Below are 19155 nucleotides of genomic sequence, written 5' to 3' on the forward strand. Positions count from 1 at the left end.
CGTCTGCCCGGGTGTACCAAGCTTGTCAGAGAAGAGGTCTGAGGGGCGTGTTGCGTCTACCGGTGGCATGTCAGAGCGGACGGGAGCCACATGTCATGTCAGCCACTGGGAACAGGGCGAGCCCATCGACGAGGGTCAAGTGGCGAGCTGTCTAGGGTTCGGCGCTGTGTATGTGAAATGAGAGGTGGCATTGGATCTAGAACTGCCTGGAAGAAGAAGTGTGGGAACATGGCGAGAATGGCAACGAACCATCCCGACAGGCAAGGGGCTGGGGGCTGACGGGACGAAAGTGAGATACTGCAACGGGCAGTTATACCGTATTGATTTGAGAAGAAGTTTAAGTAAGTGTTCCATGGTGAGCTGGCAAAGTGCATGAAGGAGCCCGTGTTTAGATCTGAGAAAAAGTAAGCAGGTTGAAGAGGCAGAGTGTGGCATGCCGCAAGCGCCAAGGATAGGCGTGTTAAAGTTGCGGGATGACAGATTATGAGCATTGTGCCTGCATTAGTCGTGGACGATGGAGTATAGTCGAAGAATAAGAAAGACAAAAGGCACAGGCACAGGAGGAACGGGGAGCCGAAAACGAAAACCAGAAGAAGCAATCAACTTAGGTAAGGCAGGCCTGGTCCAAACAGACACAGGACTAATGCCATGCACAATTAAGCATACATTGATGACGCGGAGGGAACATGTGCATGGTGTACACACTTAGAAACACATGGTGAGGTAATTACATGTAGATGCCTACAAAGTACAGAGGTAGTGTGTGTGTGCGTGCCGGAAGAGGTTGGTGGTTGGCTGTCCGCTGCCGCGGAAGCCACAAGCTTAAACAGTCCAAGCTTTGCCGCTAAATTTAGTGCCCGTTTCAAGCTCCAGGCGTGGCCGCAAGGGGGCCCTTGGCACGTTGCTTTCCTTGATTCACCAACAAACCCTGGCACGCCTGGCTGAGTCTCCTCCTCCTCCCGCCGTAATTCTCCAAACACAAGCGCTCACGCGACTCCCCAGCCGGGCCTACTTCTCCATGTCTCTGCGAATGTCACTGGCCTTGCTTATACTAGCCATCACGTTGAAGAAACAACTAGACTTATTCGCACGGCTGATGTTCCTCGGACTCTCTCTGGTCACACGGCTGCCTCAGGTCATGGTCACCATGGGGAAGGGCAAGGGAGGGGGGCACTGACAGCTATTTACTATGGTACGGATACAGATAGATGTCCATCTCACACCGAGACAATATAGAGAGGAACAGAGGGTGCATCTACTGTACACCACTTCTTTTCCCCTTCTGTCGACGCCCTCCCAACCTCCAAGCCCGCTAGAAACCTTCCATTGCTGCATGCCACGTTCTGCCGTTCGCTCCTAGCGTCCATTCAGGCTAGAACTGCGGCATCTTGACTCGATTTCTCATGCAAGGCTTCGCTCGTTGTTCGTTACAACGCCGTAGCACTTCGTCACAAGGTTTTCTGCTCGCCGTATACCCCTCCCTGAACCATGGAAACGATTTGTCGTACCATGGTGCCAAGAGGGAAACCTTTTTGCCAAACAATTCGGGTGCATATCGCGGACGCACATCGCGGATGATCGCCCGCAGGAAGGAACATGAACACCCCAATATCTCCGTCCTGGATAGCAGTAGCATTAGCGGATCTCACCTTAGGCTCACTCGAACAACCCGAGGCCGTGCCCTCTCGAACCCCGGACGCGGAGAGGGCCATTTTGAGACGACATCCACGGTGATCCACCCGGTACCAATTCATCAAGCGTAAAACTACAACCCACCACCACGCATTCTGCGCCTCCATCCACACATCTATGACCGAAGAAAAGGCCACACACGGCTGCGTTTCCTGACTCACAAACGTGGACCAGCGTTTCCGAACCTGGACTCAGAGACTCTTCAGGCTCGCTTCAGGGCTGAGGCGATACAGATGCTTACTACCAAGACTTTTAGCGAGGGAAAATGAACGGGTCCTCGAACGCTGAGCGGACAGAGCACAACGGTTGTACAACGGTGCCACATCGAGAGTCCCTGTGAACATCACGTTCGACGGTACACTAGAGCCACTGGATTATCTATCCTCCATTCTTCCCCTTGGCCTCTGGCAACTCTAGATCTGCCCATCATATCAGTCTGATCACATAAATCGCAAACTTCTTGGCTTCCGTAAGAAGGCTGCATCATGTTCCTGGCTGATGGACCAATCGGAACTCTTGTTGCCTCTTCTCCTGCGTCCCCTGCACCTAAAGACCTACTTGCTGACTACAAGCCACGTGCGTGTTCTTGAGTTCATGAGTCCCTGACGCTTCTGAGGTCCTATGCTTCACACATCTTCACCTCACTCAAGTCACCTCAAGGCACAGCACGGCCATTCGTCGCCAAGACCTTCACTGAAACAGATTTGCGAGCAAAGATTCGCCAAGCTTCATGCACCTGAAAACCTAACCTCACATCCCACACGTCCTCCCTCGAGTCTTGTCCACTCGACCCTCGAGCTAACAACCCGGCAGCACATCGACACATCCTCTGGCATCCTCCACATCGCGACCCACCCCTCGCCGCACATCCAAACTGCACATCACTCAAATCACTCTGTCTCCTAAACACGCCGCACACCACACACGCGCGCAGCATTACCGAGGCAACGAGGCGCAGTAGCCCCAACCCACCCGAGCCTACCTACCACCCCCAGGATCTGGATGTGAGCGGCTGGATTCTCGGGCGCTTCCACGTCTCTCTTTCTGGGAGGCAACTCCAGCAACCAAGATGCGATTTGTTTTAAGCCGCTTCTTGGCGATCCGTTTGTAATGCTTCAACTTCCGAACCCTAGCCTCCTGCGTATCGCATGTCGATGCCTACCGTTCACTGACCGGCCTCCGACGTCGCAGTCGTCTGGTCGTCCCATATTCATTTCACAATCATTGTAAAAGATTCTACCAATTCCAATTCTCTCGAGTTCAGTTGTGAAGCCAAGAAACAGAATCCGAGTTCACACACCCCCAAAAAGTCCACACCCCTCCTCTTGTTCCCTATGCCACTTGAGCCGACGTGATACCGAGCCATGCTTGAGGTTGATTTTGGCTGACGGCTCAAATGTCCTAGCCATCGGGAACACACTGACACTGACGAAGGGTTGCAGGGTGCAAGGTCTGATCGGGGATCAAGGCAGGCCGGCAAGAGCGAGTCTGTCCGCCAATGTACCTTTCTCTCTTTCTCCCTCTCTCTCTTACACACATTTTCTCTCTCTCTCTCTCTCTCTACCAGTATGAGCGCGCGTGTGTAGAAGGAGGCGGGGTGAGGTTCAGCTGAGAACAGACCCTGGAACCTCTTCGTCCGCTTGCTTGCTTGCCTGCCCGCCTGGCCTTGCCCTGTCTCTGCCTGCACCGCACTGCTTCGTTGCTTTGCTTGCTACGACAGTGGTCCAGCATGGAACGATCCGATTCCGAACCTCCAACCCGTCCCATCTTGGCCCAGGGAATTTGTCAAATTCATCCCCCCTGACCATGATATGGAATGCCAAGCAAGTCCAGTCAACATCTTCTATATAACAGTCCCGTCCACACCACCGAATTTAACTTCTTTCTGTCCTCATCACACAGCATCAACAAAGCAAGCCCTTCACTTCTTCACCCTCTTCACTTTCCTTACCTATCTCAGCCCCGGTGGCTCTTCACGAATAGGAACTCTTAATTTCTAAAACCACTCCGATTCTATCCGGTTTCTTCAAGCTCGAACCTCTCATTCAAAATGCGCTCCCAATCGCTCCTCGTCGCCGCCCTGGCTGCTACCGTCTCTGCCCACGGCACGCTGTTGTCCGTCGAGGGAGCCAATGGCGTCACAATGCCCGGTCTGACAAGTAAGCTTCACTCTCACTAGTGGTCGTATGTCCTCATACACAACAGTCACTAACTCATTCCTCAGTCGCCGATGGAACTCCCCGTGACTGCACTTCCAACGGCTGCGGCTCCCAGGCCGACACTGCCATCATCCGTGATCGCGAGATCGCCTCCGGCGAGGTTGGCCCTCTTGGCCGCACTCAGGGTAACGGCCCCGTCGACGCCGCCGTGATGGTCAACAACTTCATGGGTGGTGCCGCCGCCCCCAAGAATAATGGCGCTGCTTCCGGCACCGGTGTCGAGGACAACATCCCCAACATGAAGCGTGCCGAGCTCTACGCTCGCCAGGGTCTCGCCGGTCTCTTTGGCGGCGGTGGTGGCAAGAACCAGGGCAACAAGCAGAACGGTCCCCCCGAGGCTCGCGTCGCCGCCACCGCCGGTATGGGTGCCTCCCAAGGTATGCCCACTTGTGCCGACGACGGCACCATTTCCATGACCTACCGCCAGATCAACCAGGATGGCGCCGGGCCCTTGACCGCCGATGTCGACGGCACCTCCGGCGGCACCAAGGAGGAGGCTTTCCAGAGCGCTCAGGTTACCACTGACGTCCCGGGCCTTGGCATCCAGGGTCTGTCGCTCGCCACCAACACCGAATACCCCGTCAAGGTCATGATGCCCGCTGGCATGACCTGCGACGGCAAGGTCGGCATGGCCTCCAATGTATGCGTCGTCCGTGTCCGCAACGGTGCTGGTGCAGGCCCCTTCGGTGGCTCCGCAGCCTTCATCCAGAGCGCGGCCGGCCGCAAGCGCGCCATCGCCTACCGCCTCAAGAAGCGCATGGAGCTCAACAACCGCGCATAAGCGACTTGTCAACAAGCTTTGGTGAATTTTTCTGGCGCGTCAAACCTGGGAATTTGGGAGATTGGCCGATGCCGCAGTAAGTCAGGGACTTTTGAGGCTCGGCGAATTCCAGACTTGGGTATAGAGCTTTTGGAAACGGCCGTTCTTTATTTCCTACATACTTTTCTTATTATTAGGTCGTCACATTTCCATAGGCAATTGACGCCGATCGGAGTTTGAAAAACTCTCGTGCACTATCACTGATATGTGATTGTTTCCCGCAATGTTTGCAGCGTCTCAGAGCATCTTCTGCTGGCTAGTTCCGCGGCCTCTATCCGATACTGTCTGTTTAGGCATATGCTTAGAATGGATTAGTATGGAGCATAAAAATGGCCCGAGGATGGTAATCAGCCGACGGGGCAAACTCTATCATCGTCCGAAGGTGCTGAACTGACTTTCAAAAGCACAGGCCATATCCCTTCTGCTCGGTGCTGTAATGACTTGACACCGGATTTGTGTCAGGCAGGCAGGAAACTAAACACTTTTGACCAGTGGCAATAGCGGAAACATTTTGATTCTGCCAAGAATTTGATTTTGATCTGGCCATTCGCATGCCTCTCTCGGGCATGCAGATACTCCAAGGCTGGGACGGTGTGGTGTCTAGTACAAGAAACAAGATGATGGTGTTTATCATTCAACGAGGAGTTCTACCCACATGACGCCGGATCCAGACCGAAGAGCCAATCCTCGGCCACCAGACTCACTCCATCTCAACGCCAGATTTCAATGCAATGCTGCCAGACTGTTGTTTATTAAAGCGGGAATTCTATGTCTACGCTGCTGCTGTTTAGAGTGTAGCGGTGTGAACAATCGGGCAGAAACTGTCTGCGTGCCTATGTTTGGCGCCGTCGCATGCCGCGGATGCCGTAGCCTCTGCTGAACTACGAATGTACGGGCCGAGAGATGAAAATGCTAAAGAGATAATCACCACCGGCGACTTCGAGCCCAGATTAGCAAGAGAACACGAAAAGGTGCTAGATCAATTTACTTACCTGTAAGCTGAATCGACCTTGGTAACGCGCTTCCGCATCTTCATGCCATCGTGTTTGCCATCACGGTCTCCTTTCGACTTGGGAGCAATGCCGAGTAGTTCAGCTTCTAGTGCTGATAGTTCTGATGCTTCAGTACCGAAAGACGCCGCAGATTGCCTAGATACTGGGCGTGATTCGGCAGGGCTGCTGTGAGATCCACGGCGGCGGGAGTGACGCGAACGAGATCGAGATTGAGATGCCTGCCGGCTCTGCGGCCGGCTTTCTGGGCGTGATGTTCCGCGAAGCGTTAGGGGCGGTGATGCTCCCCTTTCCTGGAAGCTGTTGGTCGAGGTCTGCCTGCGAACATGTCGGGAGCTATAATATCCAGAGTCTTGTAGACCTGCGACTCTCTCTTCATCAAATCGCCTGGATGAACCGGTGTCTTGAGACTCATCCAAGGACACGAGGAGCGCCTGGGCAGGATCAGAATCGGTGTGTTCTGGTCTTTGGTGACGATTGCGATCAACCGGCCTCAAGTCGTCCCTGGATCTTCGATTATGTGGTGAATTGGCGTTGTAGCCGGAAAGCGACTCAACCTTGTGCCTCTTATGACGATGATCCGCCCATTCACCAACTTCTTGGCCACCCCTGGCTCGTGGGTTCTTGTATGCTGAATCGTCCAATGTTCGCTTTCGGTTATTGATCAGTCGGTAATCACGATTTTCTGGGGTAGGAGGTTTCGGCGGGAGAGATGGGAACCCTGGAAGGCGACTGGACTTGAAAGTGCTGGTCTTCTCTCGTGGCTCAGGGAGCTGCTTGTGCGCACGCCCCTCGGGACACTTCCAGAACGCTGGGTCGTATTGCATCGTGATGAAGAATTCCGTCTCTCGTATCGGCCGCGAGAAATCTTCGAGATTACCTTCCTTTGCAAATCGAGACTGGATCCAAGTGGCATTCCACGCCGGAGGCAGCATGACGTTATCATGGTAATTCTCAGGTCCGGGTAGCGGCATGGCAATCGGGTCTGGTTGATGAGTTTCGCCTAGCTCTTTGAAGACCATCTCCTCCTCCCATTTCCAATCAAATTCTTCATCAGCTTCCTGCTCTGAAGCTATGTTGACGTTTCTGCTTTCAGGCGTACCACTTGCGACTGATGGCGCCTCAGTAGCTTTTGCTTGAGCTTCGGGCTGTTGTGCCTCAGGTCGGTCTTTATTGCCGGACTTGGGTCTGGACTGCGAAGCATCCCGTTTCGGCTGGTTGCCGTTTTTGTTCCTGCGAGAACGATCTCGGTTATTATGCCCCTGGCGGTGTCGTCCATTCCGATCCCGCGGCGGTTGGCTCCTGGGAGGAGGTATTGGTGGGAGCCCTGGAGGTGTAGCACGTGGAGGGCCAGGCAAGGGAGGCGGATGGCCATATCCCGGAGCAGGTGGACCGTATGAGGGAGGGTAAGAATTCGGTGGCGGAGGCTGTTGAGATCCGTAAGGCGGCTGAGGGTAGCCTCCCGGAGGTGTTGAGTTATAGGAAGGCGGATACTGAACGCTCGAGGGTGGAGGACCGGGCTGATATCCAGGTGCTGACTGGTAAGACGGTGGAGGGTAAGGAGCACCGGCAGCGTATTGTGGTGGTTGATATGGAGGAGGTGGTAGACTAGAGGGACCGGGAAGTGGAGGCCCGCCATACTGGCCAGCTGCTGGATAATGGTACGGTGCGGGAGGAGCGGGAGGTGGTGGGTAGGCGCCGGGGGGAGGCGGCGGCGGCGGAGAAAACTGGGAATAGCCGGGGTAGCTCCCTGCCGGCGGGGGAGGGTAGCCATTGGGAGGTGGAGGGTATGACGGATAGGAAGGCAGGGGGCCGGGGTACGGAGGAGCATGGGGTTGGCCCGGGGGCGGAGCGTATCGAGTAACGATCGGATTGCCGCTTAGTGGGGCCGGATACTTGGTCACGACAGCCCCCGAACGGCGTCCGCCTTGATGATGTTCACCACCTCGGCCATAATGATCATGGCCGATTGAAATATTTTTTCGTGACAAGCCGCTTTGATCGAGTCAGTATTGCTCAGGCTCGAAGCAGGGAACAGTCGCCTCCATGTCCGACTTGGCATCAGGCAACTTACGCGGGCTTCGCTCTGACAGGCTCCGGACAAGCAACGGCCCAATGTCCAACCCCGCCACAATTAATGCAGCTGGGCTCTTTCGTAGCTGGCCCCATTCCTGGTGCATGGTCGGCCATGATTGATAGTGAGGTGCCTCGTTTCTTGGGCTGGTGAACAGCTTTGACCCACGCCCAGAGGGAGGAATAGGTGGTCGTCTTCAGGAAGAATACCGCGACCAAGCCAGTGAGAATGTAGATTTCATCTATGAAGGCAAAGGTCCAAGCTGGGCTGAGAGAAGTCTAGCGAAAAGAAGAGCTAGAGCAGGACGGAAATACCTCTTTGCTGCTAAGCAAGATAGTTGGTAACAAATACCAAAGCCGACTTGAATAAAGAAAGACTTGATATAAGGTATCAGAAGGAGCTCGCCAAAGACGGGGGAAGAGAGTCAGAGGCGCCAACCTGGGTGTTCGAGCTGCGCTAACAGCAGGTGAGCGAGATGCTGAGCAACGGATAAACTCGGAGTAGCAGCGTACACAGCCCCCTAATCCGACTGAGACTCGAATCAGCGGGTCAAAGTGACGGATATTGTGATGCCATTCAGAAGTCTCTAGGAAATGCGCCTAAGCAGACTGAAGTTGGAGCACCGCCTGTTGACGGCCGTGCTGTGAGGAAGGGGTTGAGGACGGTTGACAATAAAAGCCGTAACTCAGCCTCTAAAGTTAGGAGTCTTGATAGAGAGGCCTAAACAAGGCGCCTATCATGGGCTTTGTCTCACTCCAGGGGGGTAATGGGATGAGGATCGTGGGAGAGCGCGACGAAGTCGACCAAAAACGAAGGTTGCGCGCCCAGGCTCAGGCGTAAAGTGGGCCACTGCACCTGCCCAGTGAGGCACAGCTGAACAACCAAGGCAACTCCTTCCGCAAGGGAAGGCTGAAAGGGGCCGGAAATTCATCGGCCCGGTCGCATAGTTTCTTTTTCTGGCCGGAGGCAGAGCAGGAGGACGGGACTGGGCTTACCTCGGCCAGCCAGACTCAGAGAGGCAGCGGCAAGAGGCAGCAATAAGCTGACGGACAGGGCAGTATGTTTTTATGCATGTCGTATCTGACTTGTTGGGTTGGGGGGAGATTCCGACATGCAGGATCAGAGGCCACATCTGATCTCTCATGCATGAGTAGTTAAGCACGCCTTGTCTGAACGCATCTCATCTCTGAACTAGAATTTCAAGGGGTGGAAATCTTGATGTATAACAGGTCTCATGAGACTTCCGGGACTGATGTTGTTTTCAAGTCTACCTCGAAATCTGTCATGGATCAAAGATTAGGAAAGCTTGCAGCTGTTGTCATCGGACGAGATTGGCAGGACAGGAGGCGGTGCTCGAGGGCAACCTGGAGCTGCGCGAAGTGTTGATGGGCACGGATACCGGAACAGGAGCATATAGATGCTGGTCCACGGCACAGGCGCAGGACATATGAGTTTAACCAGGAGCTTAATGAGACGTTCAAGAGACAGAGAAGGAAAGAAATGCTATATTATCTTGGTTGAAACAGAGACCGCGATAGACGAGCATGGCGTCCAGGAGACCAGCTGGCAGATCTGAGAACTGTCGCGCCTAGGGAATTGGGGAGAAACCAGGGTGAAGGAAAAGTGTGACTGCTTTTCTATGACGGCTCAGAAACCAGGTGCTGTTGGGTCCCTGGAGACGGCCAGCCAGCAATGGAGCGAACGAGGTCAGCAGCCCGACCCGTGTTTGTGAAGAACGCGCCTGAAAACAACCAAGGAAATATCGAGCTACAGTCCACTGCCACGGATCCGCGTGGCGGCGGCTAGAATTCTGTCTCTCTGACGTCGCAGATCGGAGGCTGCCGCTGCGGAGAAAATGACAATGAATGGGAAAGCTCTGCAAGCTGGTGAAGACGGGAAGAATCCCAGGTGGAGCCAATCCGTACGGACGCGCAACAGTGAGGTGAGGAAAAGAAAAGGGCGCACCCGCCAGGACTATTCATCAGAGGGGGGGAACGGTGACTTTATAGGAGCACAGCGTTCCAGGGTGAATGGCCGCGCCCCCTGCTGACATGGCAAGTCCAGGCTTCCTTGGCCAGCGTTCGTCCTCTCCCCGTCAGCACCTCGCGCCGCGCAGTCCCAGCGCCTCTGCAGCCTTAGTTAGGGCCCTGCAGCGGCCGTCTGCTCTTGAAAGCTGCGTGTGTACGTAAGCACCTTCGACCTGCCAGCGTGCAGGTTTGACAGAGGTGGGGCCACATAACGCAACCGAGTCCAATCATTGGAGGTCCCGTTTACTGTCTGAAGTCCCATCTGGATGGGATTTCTCAGCCAGGTCCGAGCTTCCCCAGCTGTTCCAATTTGAGATGGACGTCGCCTTTGCAGCATGACGTCCCTCGAAGCCTCGAAGCCTCGAAGAATACCTTACCACGGTCTCTCGCCGAGGGCATCCCCACGGCCTACAACCATAGTACCCATCCTTTCGTTCTCTCTTCTCGGCTCTCTTCTGCTCTGGGCGACTGGGCATCTCGAGCCACTCGACCACTCGAAGCCTACCGAAATACAGGCGTGCACTCTCACTCTCTCCACCCACCCTCCATCTGCCACCGAATCAGCCTGCACTCTAACTAGTCTGCTTCGTCTTGTCTGCCACCGCGCGCTTCCTGCTCCCATGTAAAGGCACGTCGTCCTCGATCATGTTACTACAACCACGAAGCCCCCCAATACACATAGCCCGCCTCTTCAGTAGAAGTGGTCTCCGACGACCTGCTTCGTGAATCACAGACCATTGCGACGACCCTCCGCTGTAGTCTTGCTACATCTTCTTCCCGACTCCCAAATCAGCTAGACACCAGCCTTGCAGCTGCTGTCGCATACAAACACGTCAACGATGCCTGGGCTCCCAGGTAATATTTGCGCCCACCCCCCTCGGGCAAGGCAGCTTCTCTAATAGTGCCGTGCTACCATAGCTTCCGTCGATCTCGACGAGTGTATCTCGCGCTTGTACAAGAGAGAGCTCCTCGCCGAGTCCGTCATCGAGGCCATTTGTGCCAAAACCAAGGAGCTGCTTATGCGCGAAAGCAACGTCGTCCACGTCCGCGCCCCCGTCACTGTCGTCGGCGATATCCATGGCCAATTCTACGACCTAATCGAGATCTTCAAGATTGGTGGCTGGTGTCCAGATACCAATTACTTGTTTCTGGGTATGTGCACCATGTCTCGCCGGACAGGAAGATGGAAATGCAAAGACTGACTCACCGATTGTCCAACAGGAGACTACGTCGACCGTGGCATGTTCAGTGTCGAAACGATATCTTTGCTTGTGTGCTTGAAACTTCGATACCCCAATCGCGTGCATTTGATTCGAGGCAACCATGAATCTCGCGGCGTCACTCAGTCCTATGGCTTCTATACCGAGTGTTCGAGAAAATACGGAAATGCCAATGTATGGCACTATTTCACCGACATGTTCGACTTTCTGACCCTGAGCGTGGTCATCAACGACAAGATCTTTTGCGTCCACGGCGGTATTACCACCCGATTCTTTACACCCGCATTTGCGCCGTCATTGTTTCCCCCTTTCGCTAACTTTCATGGTTCAGGTCTCTCGCCATCCATTCACTCAATCGACCAGATCGTCATTATTGACCGTTTCCGCGAGATCCCCCACGAAGGTCCCATGGCCGATCTTGTATGGTCAGACCCTGATCCCGAGCGCGACGAGTTTTCTCTCAGTCCCCGTGGAGCGGGCTATACCTTTGGCGCACAGGTGGTCAAAAAATTCTTGGCTGTAAACAACATGGACCACATCCTGAGAGCACACCAGCTGTGCCAGGAGGGCTTTCAAGTCCTATACGACGACCGACTGAGCACCGTATGGAGTGCACCCAACTACTGCTACCGATGTGGAAATATGGCTAGCGTCCTGGAGGTCAGTGATACGGGCGAGAGGTTCTTCAACGTCTTCGCTGCGGCCCCGGAAAATGACCAGCACAAGGACATGCAGCTGGGTGGTGGAGAGAAACAGGCAGATGGTAATTCCCTTCCCGATTACTTCCTGTAACCTGGCTTGGGATGAAGATGAACCTGGAGACGACGCGATGCGTGGAGTAGACGAAGAGGACTCGCACAGCAACGAAAAAATTACAATGTGTGGCCTGTGTTGAGATTGAATTTCACCAAGAGGTTCCTCACAAAGGTCATTACAATAATGGCAAGGTGGAAAATACCACCATGATTAGATAACGTCCAAAGATGTCACGTCTCACGCCTCGGGACGACCTATAGACGAACATTTGATGAGGGTCCAAAGGGATCTGTATTTAGCTTGGGCACAAAAGATGACCCAGCAGAACAAAAAGTATCTGCGATCTAACCGACCAATTTTTGTTTTGTAATCGTGACTTCATGTGCCATAACCAGTATGAGGTTGGAGCAAAGTTTGTGTGTTGTAAAGTAAGAGAAGAAGAGGGCTTCGGCCCAGTCCACCACCCAAGTTTCCTGCGCGATGGCCGTGACTGTTGACCCTTTGTGTTCTTTTTATTGTGAGAGAGCGAGATGTTGACCTGTCTGCCTCGGTTTCCACCAACTATGTCCTCCGAACCGTGGCCGGATATGAATCTACCCCGGTGTTGCACGGTGTTTTTTTCTCGGAAAGAGACAAAAACTGGGAAGATAGAAGTGCGGACCAGGGCGACAAGACAGCTTTTCGGTTTGATGAGAATGATGAGAATGATAGACGGAGTGAGAGAGTAGAGCAGCAATCAGGTGCCTCCTCTGATCTACCAGTCCTTGGCGATGTCGAAAGCCCACTCAAAGGTCAAATGAGTCTTCTTGTCGTCGTCAACAAAGCTGGAGATGGCGTTGTAGTGACCTCGGGCCAGCATGCCGGAGGGCGCGTCCTCCTCTTGGACTGAGGGACGGGTTAACATTACAACATGGGGTCCTACTTGAGAGAGGGAGCTTACAGCGCTTGGTGTAGGTGGTCTGCTTGTCGGTGTTGGGAGCGTAGCTGCCCTATGGATCACAGTCAGCATCAAAGTTGGAAAACGCAAGTGAGAGTAAGGGGAAGACCTACCAGCATCTCAGAGTCCTTGCTGACCTTGATTCCCTTCCGCTTGACGACCTGGACGTACTGCAGACCGCTGAGAATCTCGTGCTGAACCTTGAACTTGGCGACCATGGTGAATTTGGCACCCTCCTTGATCTTGAAGGGCTTGTCCTTGAGGGTGGCCTCAGAGCCGGGAGCAGCCAGGTCGATGGTGACGGGGTCGCGGCCGGGAGACTCCATTGTGAGAGACAGGATGATGCACACGCGGGGGTCGGATGCGTCAGAAAGGTCCTTGCCGCCGCCAAGGCCGAGGGACTCCTTGTATCGCTGAAGAGACTCATCGTTCTCGTCTGGGGCCCTGTTAGTTGGCAACTCATCTCTCCTCTCATATTCTTCCAGAGGCTCAAAAACAGTCAGGCCATGTGCAGCCCTAACAACAAGGGGAGATGTATAAAAGTCCCGGATGAGATTTGGGTCTTGAGTGAGGACGTTCTCTTGGAGCCGGGGGGAGTTGGGAGGGTTGGGGGGGACAGGGCGTGAGAGGGCTCTGGCTCGGTGAAGGTGTCTCTCCTCCGTCATCTTAAACGATTGAGAGCGCGATCCCGAGGGAGTTGAGAGGGGGGCAGGGGGTAGCTCAATGGAGTTCCGGTTGATGAGGGCGTTGTTACGGTTGCGCCGCTGCATCATGCGACGCATGCCTTCATATAACGCCTCCATGGTGGTGAGAGTGTATTACATGCAAGGTGCCTGCAGTATCGATATCGCGGCGGTTACAATAAGAAAGAAAAAAATTGAGGTTGGTGATAGTGAGAATAGAAAGCGTTTGGAAAGGCAGAGAGGGTGAAATGTAGCAAAGAGTGTGGGTGAGGAAGGTGGGTGCAAGCACCTGGGTGCTCTTCCCTCCTGCTGTTTCTTGCTAAAGTGTGCCATGAGATGGATGTAGAACATGCCATGATCTGGCCCCTGGGTGAGTGCAAAGATGTGAGAGGCTCACATCCTGCGCATACTGACCCAGAAGCAAGGTGAAGGAAGGTGTGAGGGGCATCTGAGAGACCCAACTGGACCTGTCCTACCACCAAATAGCAGCATCCAGAAACATGGAGAATGACGGACTAGACAACTCAAAGGACCAGGTGAAACCCAAGAAGAAATGCATTGTCAAAGACTTACCCATCTTCTGGTACTCGGCCAGACTCTGCTTGGGTTGGGAGAGCTTGTAGCCTTGAGTCTCCTCAGGCATGGTGTCCTCTTGCTCGTGGGAAGCCATGGTGATGATGTTGATGGTGGGGGTATCGGGGTGGGAGCTGAGGCTGGAGCTGGAGCTGAAGCTGAAGCTGGTCTGGGGCGTAAGAGTCGTATGTGCCTACCAAAGGTAAATGGAGGCTGTGGAGGGAAATACACACGTGGGTGGTGAGGCCGTGGAATAGGCAGGCTTCGGCGATGTTTACTCTGGAGGAGAGAAGTAAAAGTTGAGGATCAGGTAGGCCAGGGCGATGAGTTGAGGTAAGGCCATGCTCGGTCCAGTAAAGGCGAGGCAAAGCAGCAGCGCACGGCAAAGGTCACCGCTTCCCTTTGCCCCTCCTTGTGCTCAGGTCTGGCTGGGTCTGGCGTTGCCTCTCCCAGCCGAAATCAAGGAGGCAGGGGTAGGCGTCAGGGCCAGCCGGCGGGCTGTGGGCGCTGCAAAGTGGGCTCTGATGGATTCAGGACCGGCCTTGACTGGACGAAACAAGAGTTATCATTGGCTGATGAAAATAGTGGGACAAGACCTGCATTGATTGGCCGACATCTGGAACAAGACGGAACTTCACACACGAAACCACCTGGGCACAATCAACAAAGCGCTCCTGTGCATCTCTGTACCTTACCTAGCGCTACGGTACAAATCGATAGAGCAGAAGTAAGGTAGCAGTGTTGAACAGAGAGGATTGAGGACTGGGAAATTCCACTGGACCTCTCTGGCCACTCTGGATACAGGCTTGCTGGTGCTGTTGCCCCTCGGTGACGGCCATGCCGTGCTACCTTACCTATACTTTATTACCCAAGGAACCCCCTAGCAAGCTCAAGTAGGTGCTAGGTACCTTACCATCTATCTTAGGTATGCAGCAGCTCTCTGCCCCTCCATGAGCATCTTGCGCAGCCAATCTCGATCCGGGATGGGGGGTCGAGAGGGGAGCATCCGTCTACATCGACCACGGTTCGACTCATTGGCTGGATGAGCGGTCTGGAATGGTTGATAATGAGGGGCATCATCGACAAGCTTCAGCAGTTCAGAAGTTCAGAAGTTCAGTGCCCTTCCCTCCACTGCTCCAGGGGCTGCAGAAAGGGCACCCGCTTACTGCAGCCCGTGTACCTTTGCTCAAGTCGCGAAGGGAGCACCCGCGTCGTGTGGCGTACCGTGTGAGAGCATCATCAAACATGTCGGCCTCCAATAGGCTCTTCCTAGGTTGAGGAGAAGAGATTTGAGCTTGCATTGGACTCTGCTATCCGTAAAAGTGTGGCTGGGATGCTGTTGAAGAGCTTGCTGCATCCTTGCGAGAGCTTCCCCGTGGTGGATCTTGGATGCCGAGCTCCTTTGCATTACGGATACGGAGTATTGTGAGTATTTTATGCCCCGCGAAGCTTATACACAATTATGCATCGAGCTCGCGGTCAAGCTTACCTGATAACATCCATAGGCAATCGTCGCGGCCAAGCAGCATTCAGGTGTCTGCCGGTAATCCGTTGCACACCTCAGTAAGGGCGTTGTGTATCAGCTAGCCCGGTGCTGTTGCTCTGGCAGCAGTGTCCTATTGTATTTGGGCCCTGGGTCCGTCTCTCTGGTTTCTTGGCTTAGGCAAAATGAGGCAATCAAGAGACTGATTATCGACCTCTTATGGAATGGTATGGCAAAGCATCCGCCTTATCGATTACACTGCTGCGGCTGCAGCTAATAGATTCTGCAATGCACGGGGCGGAGGCAACGTGGTCGAATGATGGGCTGGAGTCTGGAGAGCTGCAGTTCGCCCGTTGCCAGGCGCAATCGCCATCGGGCCCGCCCGCGCTGTCAGCTCTGGAGCTGCCGCCGCTTTCAATCTCTTTGCAACGAAGGATGTCGACAAAGGGGGAGGATCCATGCTGGCGAGTTGAAAATAGAGGACTCCTGGACTCCTGGACCCTCCACAGCTTCTTGACACAGCTTGAAGAAGCCACCGGCGGCCCCTTGCGGGCTGTGGCTCGTTTGTCCCCGCTCGACTGGCGACAGCGAACGGCGCTCAGGGTGTTCAAAGCTTTGCGCGTTCGCGACGAGAACTGTTGGGGACCGGGGGAGAGGAACGAGTCGAGAGACTCAAAAGGTCGACTGAGGAAACTTGTGCTAATAAGCAGTGAGGACGCAGGCCGTCAGGACCTCAAGTCTCAGATCCCTCTTCCAACAAGGACGCGACAAGGGTCACACACTAAAGGAAAGAAGGAAGGGACTGTCGTATCTGATAATCTTCCTTTCTCCTTCCTCAGGAGTCAGGGACTTTCTTCCCATTGCATTTCCGGGGAAGGCGCCGGGAGTGGTGGTCTTCAAATGCGGCAAGTGGCAGTCGTGATAGACATGTACATCCTCCACTTGAGATAAGAACTGGTCTGACAAAGTACTCATCTATGTCGCATAGCTCGCCTCAAGGTGCCTAACGTGCTCTCCTTCTCCCGTTGTCAGGGTCACGCTTCGCTTTCCGAACCCGCAGTTCCACCCCTCCCTATAATCTTACCCAATGAGCAGAGGACCCCCAAAGTCTGAATCTGAGGTGCCAAAGACCCTGAGCTTTTGTGCTGGTGCTGAAAGCGAAGAGACAGTGGTGAGGTGCTCCAATTTGCGCTTCTTCCCTTCCCGTCCCGGCCGCCTCTCTTCCTCTCCTCTCCTCTCCTCCTCCTCACAAGTCACCACTCTCGTCCCGACTCGTCCCTCCCTCTCTTTCACACACCACCTCGCCTCACCCTCACCCTCCCTCTCCCTTTCCCTCTCTCTTACATACACACACACACTCTCTCTCTCTCTTCTCTCCCCTCGATCCATCCTTTGAGACAGCCTTCGCCCTTTGTGCCAGGCCCTTATCGGGAACGCTGTCTCCATTGCCTACAATCAATTATAATCTTTTCTTCATCAATCACATCGCCAACCCACCCCTGCACCCGTTTTTTACGCGACAGACCCGTCACGTCACGTCGGCTCTCCTAGGACCCAACTCCGCCTCCAGCTCAGCTCCAACCAGTCTCCAGTAAGCGACACCTACCACACACCTTCACTACCAAAGCTTTTTTTGCGCGCTGTTCATGCGCTTCCACTCGTGCTGAGACTGACGCGACCATCTAGTCCTCCCTCCGACCGAGCCCGCATTCAACGCGACCTGAAAGACATCATCCCCCGATTGCCGCCAGCGCGCATCGCAAACCTCATCATTTCCCACACCCAATTTAATCGCCATTTTTTTTTTTTTTTTGCGCATTTCATCCCACTTTTCCGAAATGCCTTCTGCTACAGCTCCCGACCGGCACCTGCCCGCAAAGCGTAACTCCCTCATGACTGAGGATGTGTCTCGTTGTACGGATAACTGACAACCTGCGCAATTGACTGCGCCGAGGGGTTATTGTTTGCTGACCAAGTATTAGACGAAGACCTCGTGGCCCGTCGTCGACTCGGCCAAACTCAGCTCACAGCCAAGATGGCCAATCTTGCCGACGGGGAAGGTGCAACCCTTGGCGTATTCGACTATGCCCACCTTCGCGCTCCCTTGCCCAAGGGCATCGTCTCTGGCATCTTCAAGTCCAGCCCCAACAGCTACTTCCTGATGCGCCGCAGCCACGATGGCTTTGTCTCTGCGACAGGAATGTTCAAGGCCACATTCCCCTACGCCGAGGCCGCCGAGGAGGAGGCTGAACGAAAGTACATCAAGTCTCTTCCTTCCACAAGCCCCGAGGAGACCGCCGGCAACGTCTGGATTCCCCCCGACCATGCTCTGACCCTCGCTGAGGAGTACGGCGTTGGACCTTGGATCCGCGCTCTGCTGGATCCCGCCACTATTGCCGTTTCCAACACACCCGACAGCCCTCCCAAGAAGATCACTGCGCCTCCGAAGTACGAGCTCTTCAAGGCCCATCCTCAGCTTGTTCCTCCTACCCCGACTTCGCTCCCCCGAAGCACTCGATCTCGCCGCTCAGCAAGCCCTACCAAGGCCGCCGCCACTGCTACGCTCCCCAGACCCGTCAGATCACCTAGAAAGCGCAGGGCAAAGGCCGATTCTGTTGAGCCTAGGGAATCCACGCCCACGATTGCCACTAAGCTCGAGGTGAATGGCGTGATTGAAGAAGACAAGGTTGCCGAAGCGGAGATCAAGACCGTTGTCAAGACAGTTGAGGCGGAGCCTGCGGTAGTCTTCGAGGCCAGAGAGGAGGAGCCCAAGGCCAAGATTATCGTCGATCAAGACATCAGGACGGACGAGGATGGCAACGAGACTAAACACACTGCTGTATCACTAGAGCTTCCCCTGCTGAGTGCAGAGCCGCCATCTGCTGAGGAGACTGCGCGTATGATTGCGGAGGCGAAGCAAATGGTTGAGGCGGCTGCCGTCAAGTCAGAAGGCGTTGACAGCCCCAAGGTCAAGAGCAAACGTGGAGCCGAAGACATTTCAAAAGGAGATGATGAGAATGAGGAGAAAGAGGCTGCCGAGGAACCGCGGTCAAAGAAGGCGAAGACTGCCGAGGTGCAGGTCAAGAAGCTCCGCGTACGGAACCGGGCTTTGTTCGGTCTGAGTGCCGTGTCACTCGCCGTAGGGTGTGTATTTCTGGATCCATTCGTTGCCATGTACAACTGGAGGCGGCTAACCAAATACGCAGTGCATTCTCGTACTTTTTGGGTTCTTTCTAAGACGTCGGTTGATACGTCGGGAACAGTTCGAGCGCTCTGGGATGCAGTGGATGGAGGCGGATAGTAGTGGAATATCGGATATTCTGACTACCTCAAACCCAGAAGCCAGGGCAAGAACTCGGCGGCAGCCTTTCTATATCGTATTATTGCCTTTACTCATACCCAGATAAAGCTCGAGGGCACTCGGGCCAGCTTTCTTTTCACTCGTTGCTTGTGGAATCTTGGGTGGGATCAAATAAGTGTACATTGAGATCGTCTCTACGGCGAATGGAGGGGCGCGGGAGGGCAAAGCCGTTGTTCAGGATTGAGGCAATTGTAATTGATGTATTGTTTAGGTATTTCTCAGCTTGCGGGCGTCGAATGGGATATGGTGCATGCGTTGCAAGAGATGCTTCTTCCGGGCATTATCGTCTATTCGCTTCCT

The 19155-nt window shown here is 54.4% G+C and overlaps 5 protein-coding genes across 5 annotated transcripts; 3 read left to right on the plus strand and 2 right to left on the minus strand.

Annotated features, from left to right (window-relative positions):
* Positions 1 to 3742: 3742 nt before the first annotated feature.
* CORC01_04170 (cell surface protein) lies at positions 3743 to 4692 on the plus strand (the record flags this gene model as incomplete). Its single annotated transcript, XM_022615818.1, has 2 exons — positions 3743 to 3851; positions 3917 to 4692. 2 exons carry the CDS (start codon positions 3743 to 3745, stop codon positions 4690 to 4692), a joined length of 885 nt encoding a protein of 294 aa, XP_022477563.1.
* A 1027-nt stretch (positions 4693 to 5719) lies between these two features.
* Positions 5720 to 8081, minus strand: CORC01_04171 (uncharacterized protein; the record flags this gene model as incomplete). Its single annotated transcript, XM_022615819.1, has 2 exons — positions 5720 to 7619; positions 7816 to 8081. Coding segments are annotated over 2 exons (2166 nt in total), but the record flags the coding sequence as incomplete, so codon positions are not given.
* Positions 8082 to 10681: 2600 nt separating this feature from the next.
* On the plus strand, positions 10682 to 11854 carry CORC01_04172 (calcineurin-like phosphoesterase; the record flags this gene model as incomplete). Its single annotated transcript, XM_022615820.1, has 3 exons — positions 10682 to 10697; positions 10761 to 10994; positions 11064 to 11854. 3 exons carry the CDS (start codon positions 10682 to 10684, stop codon positions 11852 to 11854), a joined length of 1041 nt encoding a protein of 346 aa, XP_022477565.1.
* Positions 11855 to 12572: 718 nt separating this feature from the next.
* On the minus strand, positions 12573 to 14108 carry CORC01_04173 (RHO protein GDP dissociation inhibitor; the record flags this gene model as incomplete). Its single annotated transcript, XM_022615821.1, has 4 exons — positions 12573 to 12703; positions 12759 to 12807; positions 12869 to 13539; positions 14012 to 14108. The coding sequence occupies 4 exons, from the start codon at positions 14106 to 14108 to the stop codon at positions 12573 to 12575; spliced, it is 948 nt and encodes a 315-aa protein (XP_022477566.1).
* Positions 14109 to 17332: 3224 nt separating this feature from the next.
* Positions 17333 to 18731, plus strand: CORC01_04174 (KilA-N domain-containing protein; the record flags this gene model as incomplete). Its single annotated transcript, XM_022615822.1, has 3 exons — positions 17333 to 17408; positions 17477 to 18638; positions 18701 to 18731. The coding sequence occupies 3 exons, from the start codon at positions 17333 to 17335 to the stop codon at positions 18729 to 18731; spliced, it is 1269 nt and encodes a 422-aa protein (XP_022477567.1).
* Between the last annotated feature and the right edge of the window lie 424 nt (positions 18732 to 19155).

The sequence above is a fragment of the Colletotrichum orchidophilum genome (genome assembly GCF_001831195.1).
Source record: "Colletotrichum orchidophilum strain IMI 309357 chromosome Unknown Scaffold_27.1, whole genome shotgun sequence".
NCBI lineage: Eukaryota > Fungi > Ascomycota > Sordariomycetes > Glomerellales > Glomerellaceae > Colletotrichum > Colletotrichum orchidophilum.